The following is a 15570-nucleotide window of genomic DNA, read 5'->3' on the forward strand; positions in this document are numbered from 1 at the left end:
ACAGCAAAGGGTCCTGAACACTCATGCAAATTAAAATTTATTTTTAATAAATTTGCCCAAAAAATTCTACAAACCTGTTTTTTTTTTTTGCTTTGTCATTATGGGGTATTGTGTTTTAAATGTATTTAATACATTTTAGAATAAGGCTGTAACGAAATGTGTAAGAAAGTGAAAGGGTTCATAATGCTCTATCTCTTGTATTGTAATTTATCCTGTATTAGACCTAGAGACCTAATTTACACTGTATTGTGTATTAGACCTAGTTTATTGTGTGTATGTAGGCTGTGTGTGAGACATGTAAAATGTATTTCAGTCCTTGACTAATAAAGCTCTGTAATATATATTAAATCTCATGTTTCATGTGGACCCCCAGGAAGATTAGCCGATGATTTTTGCAGCGGCTAAATTTAGGATCCTAATAAAATACCAAATTATTGATTGAATAACAATTGTTTTTTCCCCCACATGAAGTTGACAACAGAAATTCAAACAAGAAATCTTTCTTTTTCACTTACTAGATTTTTACAAAAACAAAATATGACGGTTTACTCTTCAATGTTGTCATTTCACTTCTGTTCGTCCACGTTACCAGTGTAATAGTCGTTGATAAATGACTGGCCACATCAAAAGGGTTTGTTATAAATGACGGAGACGAATCGGGTTTTTCTGACCATATTATTATTTAAGGAGTTCCAAAGTCTTCTATCTTGTTTTGATAATATAATTACATGTTTTTTGTTGTTGTTAAGTTTAGTCACAAAATGTCTCTAATGACAGTCTGTCAGCTGAGCAGCCTGACCTCTTGTGTAGAACATCTATCAATTCATCATCGAGCCAGAGGGATTTAACAGTTCTCATGTCTTTACCTACACACACACACACACACACACACACACACACACACACACACACACACACACACACACACACACTTTCCTCCGAGCTGAATAGACCCTTTGTGCTGCAGCATTTTTATCGAGGTGCAGGGAAAGGACAGAGAGGCAGCCTGGGAAATATAGAGATCCCAGAAGAACACACACACACACCTCGAGGTGCAGCATGTCTCCAATCCACTCTGTTAGAGAGGCAGCCTGGGAAAAAAACAGAGATCCCAAAGGAACAGCCCCCTCCCTGGGTCTGAATGAGTGATTTAGCTGAAAAGATGAGTCACACTAATATGACCCAGATCCCTGCAACTCACACTGAGGGTTATGGGTAAAGAGTTGCAGCTGCAGAGGCTGGTCCCCGGTCTCCCTCCGTCTGTGTCAGTCTCTCTCTCTCCCTCAGTTCTCACTCCCTCCCTCCCTCCCTCCCTCCCTGTCTATCTGTCAGTCTCTCTCCATTTTGTCTCCCTCCCTCTCTGTGTCAGCCTCCCTCCCTCCCTCCCTGTCTGTCTGTCTCCATTTTGTCTCCCTCTCCTTTGTCAGTCTCTCTCCATTTTGTCTCCCTCCCTGCCTGTCTGTCTCCCTCTCCTGTGTCTGTCTCTCTCCATTTTGTCTCCCTCCCTCTCTGTGTCAGTCTCCCTCCCTCCCTCCCTCCCTCCCTGTCTGTCTGTCTCCATTTTGTCTCCCTCTCCTGTGTCTGTCTCTCTCCATTTTGTCTCCCTCTCCTGTGTCAGTCTCTCTCTCCATTTTGTCTCCCTCTCCTGTGTTAGTCTCTCTCCTCTCTCCAGTAGTGGTGATGGGCGGGGGATGGAAGACGGTGCCAAACGGCTGCTGCTTCAACCCACATCTGAAAGCTCTGTTACCGTGGCAACACCAGCTGCAGCACGGAGCCAGCCCCTCCCCCTCCCTCTCACCACCCCACCCGTCGGTCTGGAGGGGGGGGATCAGAGTGAGTGTGTGTGTCTGTGCACGCCAGTGTTGAGGCATATCATTGACAGAGACAGCCTACTTGTGAGAGACGGGGGGAAAGGGGGGTAATGAGGGGGGGTGAAATAACAGAGCAGTATATCATTCTGTTATATCACTCTGTTCAGACCAGAGCAGTATATCATTCTGTTCAGACCAGAGCAGTATATCATTCTGTTCAGACCAGAGTAGTATATCATTCTGTTATATCACTCTGTTCAGACCAGAGCAGTATATCATTCTGTTCAGACCAGAGCAGTATATCATTCTGTTCAGACCAGAGCAGTATATCATTCTGTTCAGACCAGAGTAGTATATCATTCTGTTATATCACTCTGTTCAGACCAGAGCAGTATATCATTCTGTTCTATCATTCAGACCAGAGCAGTATATCATTCTGTTCTATCAGTTCAGACCAGAGCAGTATATCATTCTGTTCGGTATCATTCAGACCAGAGCAGTATATCATTCTGTTCAAGAGTATCATTCAGACCAGAGCAGTATATCATTCTGTTCTATCAGTTCAGACCAGAGCAGTATATCATTCTGTTCTATCATTCAGACCAGAGCAGTATATCATTCTGTTCTATCATTCAGACCAGAGCAGTATATCATTCTGTTCTATCATTCTGTTCAGACCAGAGCAGTATATCATTCTGTTATATCATTCTGTTCAGACCAGAGCAGTATATCATTCTGTTATATCAGTCTGTTCAGACCAGAGCAGTATATCATTCTGTTATATCATTCTGTTCTATCATTCTGTTCAGACCAGAGCAGTATATCATTCTGTTATATCAGTCTGTTCAGACCAGAGCAGTATATCATTCTGTTATATCATTCTGTTCTATCATTCTGTTCAGACCAGAGCAGTATATCATTCTGTTATATCATTCTGTTCAGACCAGAGCAGTATATCATTCTGTTCAGACCAGAGTAGTATATCATTCTGTTATATCATTCTGTTCAGACCAGAGCAGTATATTATTCTGTTCAGACCAGAGCAGTATATCATTCTGTTATATCATTCTGTTCAGACCAGAGCAGTATATCATTCTGTTATATCACTCTGTTCAGACCAGAGCAGTATATTATTCTGTTCAGACCAGAGCAGTATATCATTCTGTTATATCACTCTGTTCAGACCAGAGCAGTATATCATTCTGTTATATCATTCTGTTCAGACCAGAGCAGTATATCATTCTGTTCAGACCAGAGCAGTATATCATTCTGTTATATCATTCTGTTCAGACCAGAGCAGTATATCATTCTGTTCTATCAGGCTGTTTAGACCAAATTTGATTGTTTATTTACATATTATGGTACCTGAGGATTTATTAGAAACGTTGTTTGACTTGTTTGGACGAAGTTTATTGGTAACTTACGGGATTAATTTGTATGCATTTTGAACGAGGGAAACCGGTGGATTACTGAGTCAAGCGCCAACGAAACTGACTTTTTTGGGATATAAAGAAGGACCTTATCGAACAAAAGGACCATTTGTGATGTAGCTGGGACCCTTGTGATTGCAAACAGAGGAAGATCTTCAAATGTAAGTGATTTATTTTATCGTTATTTCTGACGCCTCGGCTTGGTTGGAGAATGTTTTGTACGCGGGGCGCTGTCCTCAGATAATCACATGGTGTGCTTTCGCCGTAAAGCCTTTTTGAAATCTGACAAAGCGACCGGATTAACAAGAAGTTAAGCTTTTAGACGATGTAAGACACTTGTATTTTGATGAATGTTTTTATTATTATTATTATTATTATTATTATTATTATTATTATTACGAATTATGTCTTTTTTAAATTTCGCGCTCTGCAATTTCCCCAGATGTTCCTAGCGACACACCTTCCCCAAAGAGGTTTTAAGCGCCTTAATCAAAAACACAAACCATATTTTTTTCACAGTTGGCTCGGAGAGTCAAATCAGCGACCTTTTCAGGTTACTGGCCCAACGCTTTTAAACCGCTAGGCTACCTGCCTCCCGTTCCCTCTCCCTTCCTTCCTCCCTGACTTTCTCTCTCAGCTCCTCGTAAACTCAATCTCCTACAACATAACACCATGTCTGACACAAACAACAGTATGCAAACACACACAAACGTACACACACTGTAAACCCCCCGCAGGCAGCAAGTCTATGCAGTTTGTTGGTCAGTCAGTAATCTGTTAGGAAACAGACTCTCTCTCGGAAACAGATTGAATGAATATGACAGATTTTACACGAAGAGACAGACAGGACACAAACACACGACGGGGGGTCACACCAGTCTCAGAGGTCACAGCGCTGCGCTGCACAGCTGTAAAAACACACTGGATTAAAAAAAAACGGAGAGGAGGTGAGAGGACCTGGGAGAACACAGAGCAAGTTCACACAAACACGAGCTAGCCCAGGGGTGAAAGGTAGAGGAGAGAGAGAGGGGTGAAAGGTAGAGGGTAGCGGAGAGAGCGAGGAAAGGTAGAGGGTAGCGGAGAGAGAGAGAGGGTGAAAGGTAGAGGAGAGAGAGAGAGAGAGGGTGAAAGGTAGAGGGTAGTGGAGAGAGGGGGTGAAAGGTAGAGAGTAGAGGAGAGAGAGGGGGTGAAAGGTAGAGAGTAGAGGAGAGAGAGGGGTGAAAGGTAGAGGGTAGAGGAGAGCGAGGTAGAGGGTAGAGGAGAGAGAGGTAGAGGGTAGAGGAGAGAGAGGGTAGAGAGGTATAGGGTAGAGGAGAGAGAGAGAGGCAGAGGTTAGAGGAGAGAGAGAGTGAAAGGTAGAGGGTAGCGGAGAGAGAGAGTGAAAGGCAGATGAGAGAGGGTGGGCAGAGGGTAGCGGAGAGAGTGAGAGAGGGTGAAAGGTAGAGGAGAGAGAGGGTGAAAAGGTAGAGGAGAGAGAGAGAGGGCGAAAGGTAGAGAGTAGAGGAGAGAGAGGTAGAGGATAGAGGAGAGAGAGAGAGAGGGTAGAGGAGAGCGAGGTAGAGGGTAGAGGAGAGAGAGAGAGAGGGTAGAGGAGAGAGAGGTAGAGGGTAGAGGAGAGAGGGGTAGAGGGTAGAGGAGAGAGGGGTAGAGGGTAGAGGAGAGAGGGGTAGAGGGTAGAGGAGAGAGGGGTAGAGGGTAGAGGAGAGAGAGGTAGAGGATAGAGGAGAGAGAGAGAGGGTAGAGGAGAGCGAGGTGGAGGGTAGAGGAGAGAGAGAGAGAGGGTAGAGGAGAGCGAGGTAGAGGGTAGAGGAGAGAGAGGTAGAAGGTAGAGAGGGTGAAAGGCAGAGGGTAGAGGAGAGAGAGAGGGTGAAAGGCAGAGGGTAGAGGAGAGAGAGAGGGTGAAAGGCAGAGGGTAGAGGGATGAAAGGTAGAGCAGAGAGAGAGAGAGGGTGAAATGGCAGAGGGTAGAGAGGGTGAAAGGTAGAGCAGAGAGAGAGAGAGGGTGAAAGGCAGAGGGTAGAGAGGATGAAAGGTAGAGCAGAGAGAGAGAGAGGGAGGGAAGAAAAAGAAGACACGTTGACATAGCCATGACTAAAGGCCTTTAGAGGAGGGTCAGGCTGCTCCACCACATCAGACTGGGGGGGAGGAGTGTGTGTATGTGTGTGTGTATGTGTATGTGTATGTGTGTGTGTGTGTGTGTGTGTGTGTGTAGTGTGTAGTGTGTGTGTGTGTGTGTGTGTGTGTGTGTGTGTGTGTAGTGTGTAGTGTGTGTGTGTGTGTGTGTGTGTGTGTGTGTGTGTGTGTGTAGTGTGTAGTGTGTAGTGTGTGTGTGTGTGTGTGTGTGTGTGTGTGTGTGTGTGTGTATGTGTGTGTGTGTGTGTGTGTGTAGTGTGTAGTGTGTAGTGTGTGTGTGTGTGTGTGTTGCAGCACCACTCCACCGGCTGCAGCAGTAATAAACCTCAGGCCCGGTTAGAGGGAAAACTCCACCTCCATCCTACTGGACTGTAAACACACAAGGTACATAAAAGCCTCAAATCAACAACCCCACTTCTGAGGGACCCAGACCAGACGGCTACTCAGTCCTGGAGGAGATCCCAACGCAGCCCACCATCCTGGTGACCAGCCTAGTCAAATCAAATCACATTTATTTATAAAGCCCTTCTTACATCAGCTGATGTCTCAAAGTGCTGTACAGAAACCCAGCCTAAAACCCCAAACAGCAAGCAATGCAGGTGTAGAAGCACGGTGGCTAGGAAAAACTCCCTAGAAAGGCCAGAACCTAGGAAGAAACCTAGAGAGGAACCAGGCTATGAGGGGTGGCTAGGAAAAACTCCCTAGAAAGGCCAGAACCTAGGAAGAAACCTAGAGAGGAACCAGGCTATGAGGGGTGGCTAGGAAAAACTCCCTAGAAAGGCCAGAACCTAGGAAGAAACCTAGAGAGGAACCAGGCTATGAGGGGTGGCCAGTCCTCTTCTGGGCTGTACTGGGATAGAGAGGAACCAGGCTATGAGGGGTGGCCAGTCCTCTTCTGGCTGTGCAGGGTGGATATTATGGGCCATATCCCTCCTTACAGCTGTAACGTTGTCTAGTCAGGATCATATCCATCCTTTGCTGGCGAAGTCCTGGCGAAGGTCACGACCTGCTACCTGAGTCCCACCATCACTGATGACCTGTTATCTGAGTCCCAGAGCAGCTTCAGAACAGAAACAAGGCCTGTTCATGACCTTTTGTGGACCTGTCCAAAGTCTTCGACACACGACCCTGTGAACTCCTTTGGAAGGTCCTCCTTGGAGCACGGCTGCCCTGGGAAATGTGTGATCAGGTCCTCCTGGAGCACGCTGCCCTGGAAATGTGTGATAGGTCCTCCTGCAGCACGGCTGCCCTGGGAAATGTGTGAAAGGTCCTCCTGGAGCACGGCTGCCCTGGGAAATGTGTGACAGGTCCTCCTGCAGCACGGCTGCCCTGGGAAATGTGTGATCAGGTCCTCCTGGAGCACGGCTGCCCTGGGAAATGTGTGATAGGTCCTCCTGAGCACGGCTGCCCTGGGAAATGTGTGCAGGTCCTCCTGGAGCACGGCTGCCCTGGGAAATGTGTGAACAGGTCCTCCTGGGCACGGCTGCCCTGGGAAATGTTGAACAGGTCCCACGCTGCCCTGGGAAATGTGTGAACAGGTCCTCCTGGAGCACGGCTGCAGCTTGGAGCACGGCTGCTGGGAAATGTGTGACGCCGGTGCCCTGGGAAATGTGGTAGTCTTGGAGCACGGCTGCCCTGGGAAATGTGTGAACGTTCTGCATCGGTTCCATTATTAAGGGATGACGGCCGGAGTAACAGTTGTCGGTTCAGGAGTCTAAAATCTTTGGAGTTTACACTAGCGTGAGGCTCGGGCGTGAGGCTCGGGAGGCTCGGGCGGGTGGCGGTTCTATTCAATGTCTACTTCCTGTGTGTCACAACAGTCCTGAACGAGGACATGTCTACTTCCTGTGTGTCACAACAGTCCTGAACGAGGACATGTCTACTTCCTGTGTGTCACAACAGTCCTGAACGAGGACATGTCTACTTCCTGTGTGTCACAACAGTCCTGAACGAGGACACGTCTACTTCCTGTGTGTCACAACAGTCCTGAACGAGGACATGTCTACTTTCTGTGTGTCACAACAGTCCTGAACGAGGACACGTCTACTTCCTGTGTGTCACAACAGTCCTGAACGAGGACACGTCTACTTCCTGTGTGTATCACAACAGTCCTGAACGAGGACATGTCTACTTCCTGTGTGTCTCAACAGTCCTGAACGAGGACACGTCTACTTCCTGTGTGTCACAACAGTCCTGAACGAGGACATGTCTACTTCCTGTGTGTCTCAACAGTCCTGAACGAGGACATGTCTACTTCCTGTGTGTCTCAACAGTCCTGAACGAGGACATGTCTACTTCCTGTGTGTCTCAACAGTCCTGAACGAGGACATGTCTACTTCCTGTGTGTCTCAACAGTCCTGAACGAGGACATGTCTACTCCCTGTGTGTCTCAACAGTCCTGAACGAGGACATGTCTACTTCCTGTGTGTCTCAACAGTCCTGAACGAGGACATGTCTACTTCCTGTGTGTCTCAACAGTCCTGAACGAGGACACGTCTACTTCCTGTGTGTCTCAACAGTCCTGAACGAGGACATGTCTACTTCCTGTGTGTCTCAACAGTCCTGAACGAGGACATGTCTCCTCCTACTTCACATGAAGAGTGTGTCTCAACAGTCCTGAACGAGGACAATGTCTACTTCCTGTGTGTCTCAACAGTCCTGAACGAGGACATGGAAACGAGGGAAGTTTGACTCTGGACTTCAGATTGGACCGGAACCTCTTCGACGTTAGGAGGCTCCAAGCTGCCAAAAAGTTAAAATCTGAACGCGTTCCTTGTCCCCCTGTACGTAGATCACTGCACTCTTACGACCCATAACCCCAGCAGCATGGGGTTATGGGTCGCAGAGCACACAGCAAAATGGACGTGTCTTTTAAACATCCCAAACAGAGGTGCTATGTCAGCGGTCATCAGACCTTCCCGCCTGAAACACCCACATCCTCTCACTTTAAATAGCCTGGTAGCATCCTGTCACTTTAAATAGCCTGGTAGCATCCTGTCACTTTAAATAGCTTGGTAGCATCCTGTCACTTTAAATAGCCTGGTAGCATCCTGTCACTTTAAATAGCCTGGTAGCATCCTGTCACTTTAAATAGCCTGGTAGCATCCTGTCACTTTAAATAGCCTGGTAGCATCCTCTCACTTTAAATAGCCTGGTAGCATCCTGTCACTTTAAATAGCCTGGTAGCATCCTGTCGCTTTAAATAGCCTGGTAGCATCCTCTCACTTTAAATAGCCTGGTAGCATCCTGTCGCTTTAAATAGCCTGGTAGCATCCTGTCACTTTAAATAGCCTGGTAGCATCCTCTCGCTTTAAATAGCCTGGTAGCATCCTGTCACTTTAAATAGCCTGGTAGCATCCTCTCGCTTTAAATAGCCTGGTAGCATCCTGCCACTTTAAATAGCCTGGTAGCATCCTGCCACTTTAAATAGCCTGGTAGCATCCTGTCACTTTAAATAGCCTGGTAGCATCCTGTCACTTTAAATAGCCTGGTAGCATCCTGTCACTTTAAATAGCCTGGTAGCATCCTGTCACTTTAAATAGCCTGGTAGCATCCTGTCACTTTAAATAGCCTGGTAGCATCCTGTCACTTTAAATAGCCTGGTAGCATCCGCTCGCTTTAAATAGCCTGGTAGCATCCTGTCACTTTAAATAGCCTGGTAGCATCCTCTCGCTTTAAATAGCCTGGTAGCATCCTGTCACTTTAAATAGCCTGGTAGCATCCTGTCGCTTTAAATAGCCTGGTAGCATCCTCTCACTTTAAATAGCCTGGTAGCATCCTGTCACTTTAAATAGCCTGGTAGCATCCTGTCACTTTAAATAGCCTGGTAGCATCCTGTCACTTTAAATAGCCTGGTAGCATCCTGTCACTTTAAATAGCCTGGTAGCATCCTGTCACTTTAAATAGCCTGGTAGGATCCTGTCACTTTAAATAGCTTGGTAGCATCCTCTCACTTTAAATAGCCTGGTAGCATCCTGTCACTTTAAATAGCCTGGTAGCATCCTGTCACTTTAAATAGCCTGGTAGCATCCTGTCCCTTTAAATAGCCTGGTAGCATCCTGTCACTTTAAATAGCCTGGTAGCATCCTCTCACTTTAAATAGCCTGGTAGCATCCTGTCACTTTAAATAGCCTGGTAGCATCCTGTCACTTTAAATAGCCTGGTAGCATCCTGTCACTTTAAATAGCCTGGTAGCATCCTGTCACTTTAAATAGCCTGGTAGCATCCTGTCACTTTAAATAGCCTGGTAGCATCCTGTCACTTTAAATAGCCTGGTAGCATCCTGTCACTTTAAATAGCCTGGTAGCATCCTGTCACTTTAAATAGCCTGGTAGCATCCTGTCACTTTAAATAGCCTGGTAGCATCCTGTCACTTTAAATAGCCTGGTAGCATCCGGTCACTTTAAATAGCCTGGTAGCATCCTCTCACTTTAAATAGCCTGGTAGCATCCTGTCACTTTAAATAGCCTGGTAGCATCCTGTCACTTTAAATAGCCTGGTAGCATCCTGTCACTTTAAATAGCCTGGTAGCATCCTGTCACTTTAAATAGCCTGGTAGCATCCTGTCACTTTAAATAGCCTGGTAGCATCCTCTCATAAGGAAGAAGGTTTTTAAAACAGTAGCAACCTAATGATGCAGTCTACCAGGCAGTACGTGCATCTAAACTACATCAGCAACGTGAAAACACTTTAAAATAACTGGAATCCTTTCCACATGAAAAGTGACCTGGCAGGACCTTGTTTCTCCCAACACGCTCAGAGATCCTACAGAGAATCAACTGCAGGAGCATTGAGGCCGTCCATCCCACACCACCAGCTTAGATGGTTTCGACCTATCCAGACGATCGCCAGAGGATCTCGCGCAGGGAAAGATGCTGTACGGACAGCTGGAACTGAGGCCCCGGGGGGGGCCTTGGTGTGCTCTGTCTGGGTGCAGACAGTGTGCATCTCACGTCGGATTACACAGTCATCAGCGAACAAGCAGTAGTGGAAGTCATCATGGATCATGGAGACAAAAAGGGATACGATGGACTACCTTAAGCTAAGCTAAGCTAAGCGTGTATAAAGGTCTAGGATACGATGGACTACCTTAAGCTAAGCTAAGTGTATAAAGGTCTAGGATACGATGGACTACCTTAAGCTAAGCTAAGTGTATAAAGATCTGTGTGTGTGTGGAACCACCAGGCAGGATCAGAATGTGAAAACTAAATGTTTATTGAGCAGAAACAGTACTCAGAACAGCGTTATCCTTTAATCAAAAAATATCTCTGGAACAGTAGCAAGGTCAATGGTCAGAGGTCAGCACCAACCCTTCAAAAAACAGAACAAAACAAACGTAAAGAGTAGAAAGCAACAGCCAGCAGGGTTCGCTCTGCTCTGATCACATCTCAGTCTATTCACTGATGTCTGGAGTCACCTGGTCCTCACCTAGAAATCAGTCTGTTAACTGGTACCAGTCTGGAAGAGGAGGGGGGCTATAGGGGTCTGTAGTAGAGGAGGGGGGTTATAGGGGTCTGTAGTAGAGGGGGGTCTGTAGTAGAGGAGGGGGGTTATAGGGGTCTGTAGTAGAGGAGGGGGGTTATAGGGGTCTGTAGTAGAGGAGGGGGTTATAGGGGTCTGTAGTAGAGGAGGGGGGTTATAGGGGTCTGTAGTAGAGGTGGGGGGTTATAGGGGTCTGTAGTAGAGGTGGGGGGTTATAGGGGTCTGTAGTAGAGGAGGGGGGTTATAGGGGTCTGTAGTAGAGGAGGGGGGTTATAGGGGTCTGTAGTAGAGGAGGGGGGTTATAGGGGTCTGTAGTAGAGGGGGGGTTATAGGGGTCTGTAGTAGAGGAGGGGGTTATAGGCGTCTGTAGTAGAGGAGGGGGGGTTATAGGGGTCTGTAGTAGAGGAGGGGGGGTTATAGGGGTCTGTAGTAGAGGAGGGGGGGTTATAGGGGTCTGTAGTAGAGGAGGGGGGGTTATAGGGTTCTGTAGTAGAGGAGGGGGTTATAGGGTTCTGTAGTAGAGGAGGGGGGGTTATAGGGGTCTGTAGTAGAGGAGGGGGGTTATAGGGGTCTGTAGTAGAGGAGGGGGGGTTATAGGGGTCTGTAGTAGAGGAGGGGGGGTTATAGGGGTCTGTAGTAGAGGAGGGGGTTATAGGGGTCTGTAGTAGAGGAGGGGGGGTTATAGGGGTCTGTAGTAGAGGAGGGGGGTTATAGGGGTCTGTAGTAGAGGAGGGGGGTTATAGGGGTCTGTAGTAGAGGAGGGGGGTGATAGGGGTCTGTAGTAGAGGAGGGGGTTATAGGGGTCTGTAGTAGAGGAGGGGGGTTATAGGGGTCTGTAGTAGAGGAGGGGGGTTATAGGGGTCTGTAGTAGAGGGGGGTTATAGGGGTCTGTAGTAGAGGAGGGGGGGTTATAGGGGTCTGTAGTAGAGGGGGGGTTATAGGGGTCTGTAGTAGAGAGGGGGTTATAGGGGTCTGTAGTAGAGGAGGGGGTTATAGGGGTCTGTAGTAGAGGAGGGGGGTTATAGGGGTCTGTAGTAGAGGAGGGGGTTATAGGGGTCTGTAGTAGAGGAGGGGGTTATAGGGGTCTGTAGTAGAGGAGGGGGGGTTATAGGGGTCTGTAGTAGAGGAGGGGGGTTATAGGGGTCTGTAGTAGAGGAGGGGGGGTTATAGGGGTCTGTAGTAGAGGAGGGGGTTATAGGGGTCTGTAGTAGAGGAGGGGGGGTTATAGGGGTCTGTAGTAGAGGAGGGGGTTATAGGGGTCTGTAGTAGAGGGGTTGGGTCTGTAGTAGAGGAGGGGGGTTATAAGGGTCTGTAGTAGAGGAGGGGGGTTATAGGGGTCTGTAGTAGAGGAGGGGGGTTATAGGGGTCTGTAGTAGAGGAGGGGGTTATAGGGGTCTGTAGTAGAGGAGGGGGTTATAGGGGTCTGTAGTAGAGGAGGGGGGTTATAGGGTCTGTAGTAGAGGAGGGGGTTATAGGGGTCTGTAGTAGAGGAGGGGGGGTTATAGGGGTCTGTAGTAGAGGAGGGGGTTATAGGGGTCTGTAGTAGAGGAGGGGGGTTATAGGGGTCTGTAGTAGAGGGGGGTTTATAGGGGTCTGTAGTAGAGGAGGGGGGTTATAGGGGTCTGTAGTAGAGGAGGGGGGTTATAGGGGTCTGTAGTAGAGGAGGGGGGTTATAGGGGTCTGTAGTAGAGGAGGGGGGTTATAGGGGTCTGTAGTAGAGGGGGGGTCTGTAGTAGAGGAGGGGGGGTTATAGGGGTCTGTAGTAGAGGAGGGGGCTTATAGGGGTCTGTAGTAGAGGAGGGGGGTTATAGGGGTCTGTAGTAGAGGAGGGGGGGTTATAGGGGTCTGTAGTAGAGGAGGGGGTCTGTAGTAGAGGAGGGGGGGTTATAGGGGTCTGTAGTAGAGGAGGGGGGTTATAGGGGTCTGTAGTAGAGGAGGGGGGTTATAGGGGTCTGTAGTAGAGGAGGGGGGGTTATAGGGGTCTGTAGTAGAGGAGGGGGGTTATAGGGGTCTGTAGTAGAGGAGGGGGGGTTATAGGGGTCTGTAGTAGAGGAGGGGGTTATAGGGGTCTGTAGTAGAGGAGGGGGGTTATAGGGGTCTGTAGTAGAGGAGGGGGTTATAGGGGTCTGTAGTAGAGGAGGGGGGGTTATAGGGGTCTGTAGTAGAGGAGGGGGGTTATAGGGGTCTGTAGTAGAGGAGGGGGGTCTGTAGTAGAGGAGGGGGGTTATAGGGGTCTGTAGTAGAGGGGGGGTTATAGGGGTCTGTAGTAGAGGAGGGGGGTTATAGGGTCTGTAGTAGAGGAGGGGGTTATAGGGGTCTGTAGTAGAGGAGGGGGGTTATAGGGTCTGTAGTAGAGGAGGGGGGTTATAGGGTCTGTAGTAGAGGAGGGGGGTTATAGGGTCTGTAGTAGAGGAGGGGGGGGTTATAGGTGTCTGTAGTAACGAGGGGGGGGTCCATAGTGCATGGGCATGTTGATGTCTATATTGTTTGGGTTGTTGTTGACCTGGTTGAGAGGGGGGTGGTAGTTGAGGGGGGGCAGGTGGAGGAGCGGGGGCACGTAGGGGCGGGGGGCAAGGGGCTGGCGATGAGGCAGAATGACACGAGGAGGGACCAATAGGGGCGCTCGCACCGCCTGTGGAGGGAGGGCTGCTCGAGGTCGCTTAGCAACCACCACAGGTTCCGGGGGCGGGCCGACCCTCTTCCCTGAAGTCTCTGAGAGACAGTGAGAGAGAGGAGGAAGAGAGAAATGTCAGTTAGTCCAGGATGATAGATGACCTATCAGGGTGATAGATGACCTATCAGGGTGATAGATGACCTATCAGGGTGATAGATGACCTATCAGGGTGATAGATCAGGGTGATAGATGACCTATCAGGGTGTAGATGATCAGGGTGATAGATGACCTATCAGTTAGTCAGGGTGATGGATGACCTATCAGTTAGTCAGGGTGATAGATGACCTATCAGTTAGTCAGGGTGATGGATGTTAGTCCAGGGTGATGGATGACCTATCAGTTAGTCAGGGTGATAGGTCGGGATAGGACCTATCAGTTAGTCCAGGGTGATAGATGACCTATCAGTTAGTCCAGGGTGATAGATGACCTATCAGTTAGTCCAGGGTGATAGATGACCTATCAGTTAGTCAGGGTGATAGATGACCTATCAGGGTGATAGATGACCTATCAGTTAGTCCAGGGTGATAGATGACCTATCAGTTAGTCAGGGTGATAGATGACCTATCAGTTAGTCCAGGGTGATAGATGACCTATCAGTTAGTCCAGGGTGATAGATGACCTATCAGGGTGATAGATGACCTATCAGGGTGATAGATGACCTATCAGGGTGATAGATGACCTATCAGTTAGTCCAGGGTGATAGATGACCTATCAGTTAGTCCAGGGTGATAGATGACCTATCAGGGTGATAGATGACCTATCAGTTAGTCCAGGGTGATAGATGACCTATCAGTTAGTCAGGGTGATAGATGACCTATCAGTTAGTCCAGGGTGATAGATGACCTATCAGGGTGATAGATGACCTATCAGTTAGTCCAGGGTGATAGATGACCTATCAGGGTGATAGATGACCTATCAGGGTGATAGATGACCTATCAGGGTGATAGATGACCTATCAGTTAGTCCAGGGTGATAGATGACCTATCAGTTAGTCCAGGGTGATAGATGACCTATCAGGGTGATAGATGACCTATCAGTTAGTCCAGGGTAATAGATGACCTATCACAGGGTAATAGATGACCTATAGCAGGGTAATAGATGACCTATCACAGGGTGATAGATGACCTATCAGTTAGTCCAGGGTGATAGATGACCTATCAGTTAGTCCAGGGTGATAGATGACCTATCAGTTAGTCCAGGGTGATAGATGACCTATCAGTTAGTCAGGGTGATAGATGACCTATCAGTTAGTCAGGGTGATAGATGACCTATCAGTTAGTCCAGGGTGATAGATGACCTATCAGTTAGTCCAGGGTGATAGATGACCTATCAGTTAGTCCAGGGTGATAGATGACCTATCAGTTAGTCGGGTGATAGATGTTAGTCAGGGTGATAGATGACCTATCAGTTAGTCCAGGGTGATAGATGACCTATCAGTTAGTCAGGGTGATAGATGTTAGTCAGGGTGATAGATGACCTATCAGTTAGTCCAGGGTGATAGATGACCTATCAGTTAGTCAGGGTGATAGATGACCTATCAGTTAATCCAGGGTGATAGCTGTTAGTAGATTACCCATAGTGCCAGAGGGACAGTATTAGACAGTAACACCGACCTGCGTTCTTCTTGTTGAGTTCTTTCTCCCCCTCTTTCTGAATCTCCTGAATGATGCGCTCGTCGTCTTGCTGTAGAGAGACACACACACATTAGCCGGTCCTCTGTAGCTAGCAACGGCGCTAGCAATGGCAGGGGAGTGGGTTCGATTCCGGGGACCACCCATACGCAAAATGTATGCACGCAGGACTAAGTCGCTTTGGATAAAATCATCTGCTGAAAGCCATTTTATAATATTATAATTAGCTGTTGGCCAAGAACACCTTGGTTGGCTAGCGTGCTAACTCTTAACTAGCGTTAGCTCTTTGTTAGGCTAACGTGGCTACTGCTGTTAGCGCTGGGCTAACGTGGCTACTGCTGTTAGCGCTGGGCTAACGTGGCTACTGCTGTTAGCGCTGGGCTAACGTGGCTACTGCTGTTAGCGCTGGG

The 15570-nt window shown here is 48.1% G+C and overlaps 1 protein-coding gene across 1 annotated transcript in view; it reads right to left on the reverse strand.

Annotated features, from left to right (window-relative positions):
• Positions 1-13211: 13211 nt before the first annotated feature.
• LOC123731750 (E3 ubiquitin-protein ligase RNF216) overlaps positions 13212-15570 on the reverse strand; it is a 48916-nt gene continuing 46557 nt past the window's right edge. The window contains exons 16-17 of the mRNA XM_045711155.1: positions 15143-15212; positions 13212-13567 (exon numbers count right to left, since the gene is read on the reverse strand). Coding sequence (XP_045567111.1) covers positions 13278-13567; positions 15143-15212 — 360 coding nt within the window. The 3' untranslated portion in view covers positions 13212-13277. The remainder of the gene's footprint in view (positions 13568-15142; positions 15213-15570) is intronic.

This window comes from Salmo salar, unplaced genomic scaffold (genome assembly GCF_905237065.1).
Source record: "Salmo salar unplaced genomic scaffold, Ssal_v3.1, whole genome shotgun sequence".
Taxonomy (NCBI): domain Eukaryota; kingdom Metazoa; phylum Chordata; class Actinopteri; order Salmoniformes; family Salmonidae; genus Salmo; species Salmo salar.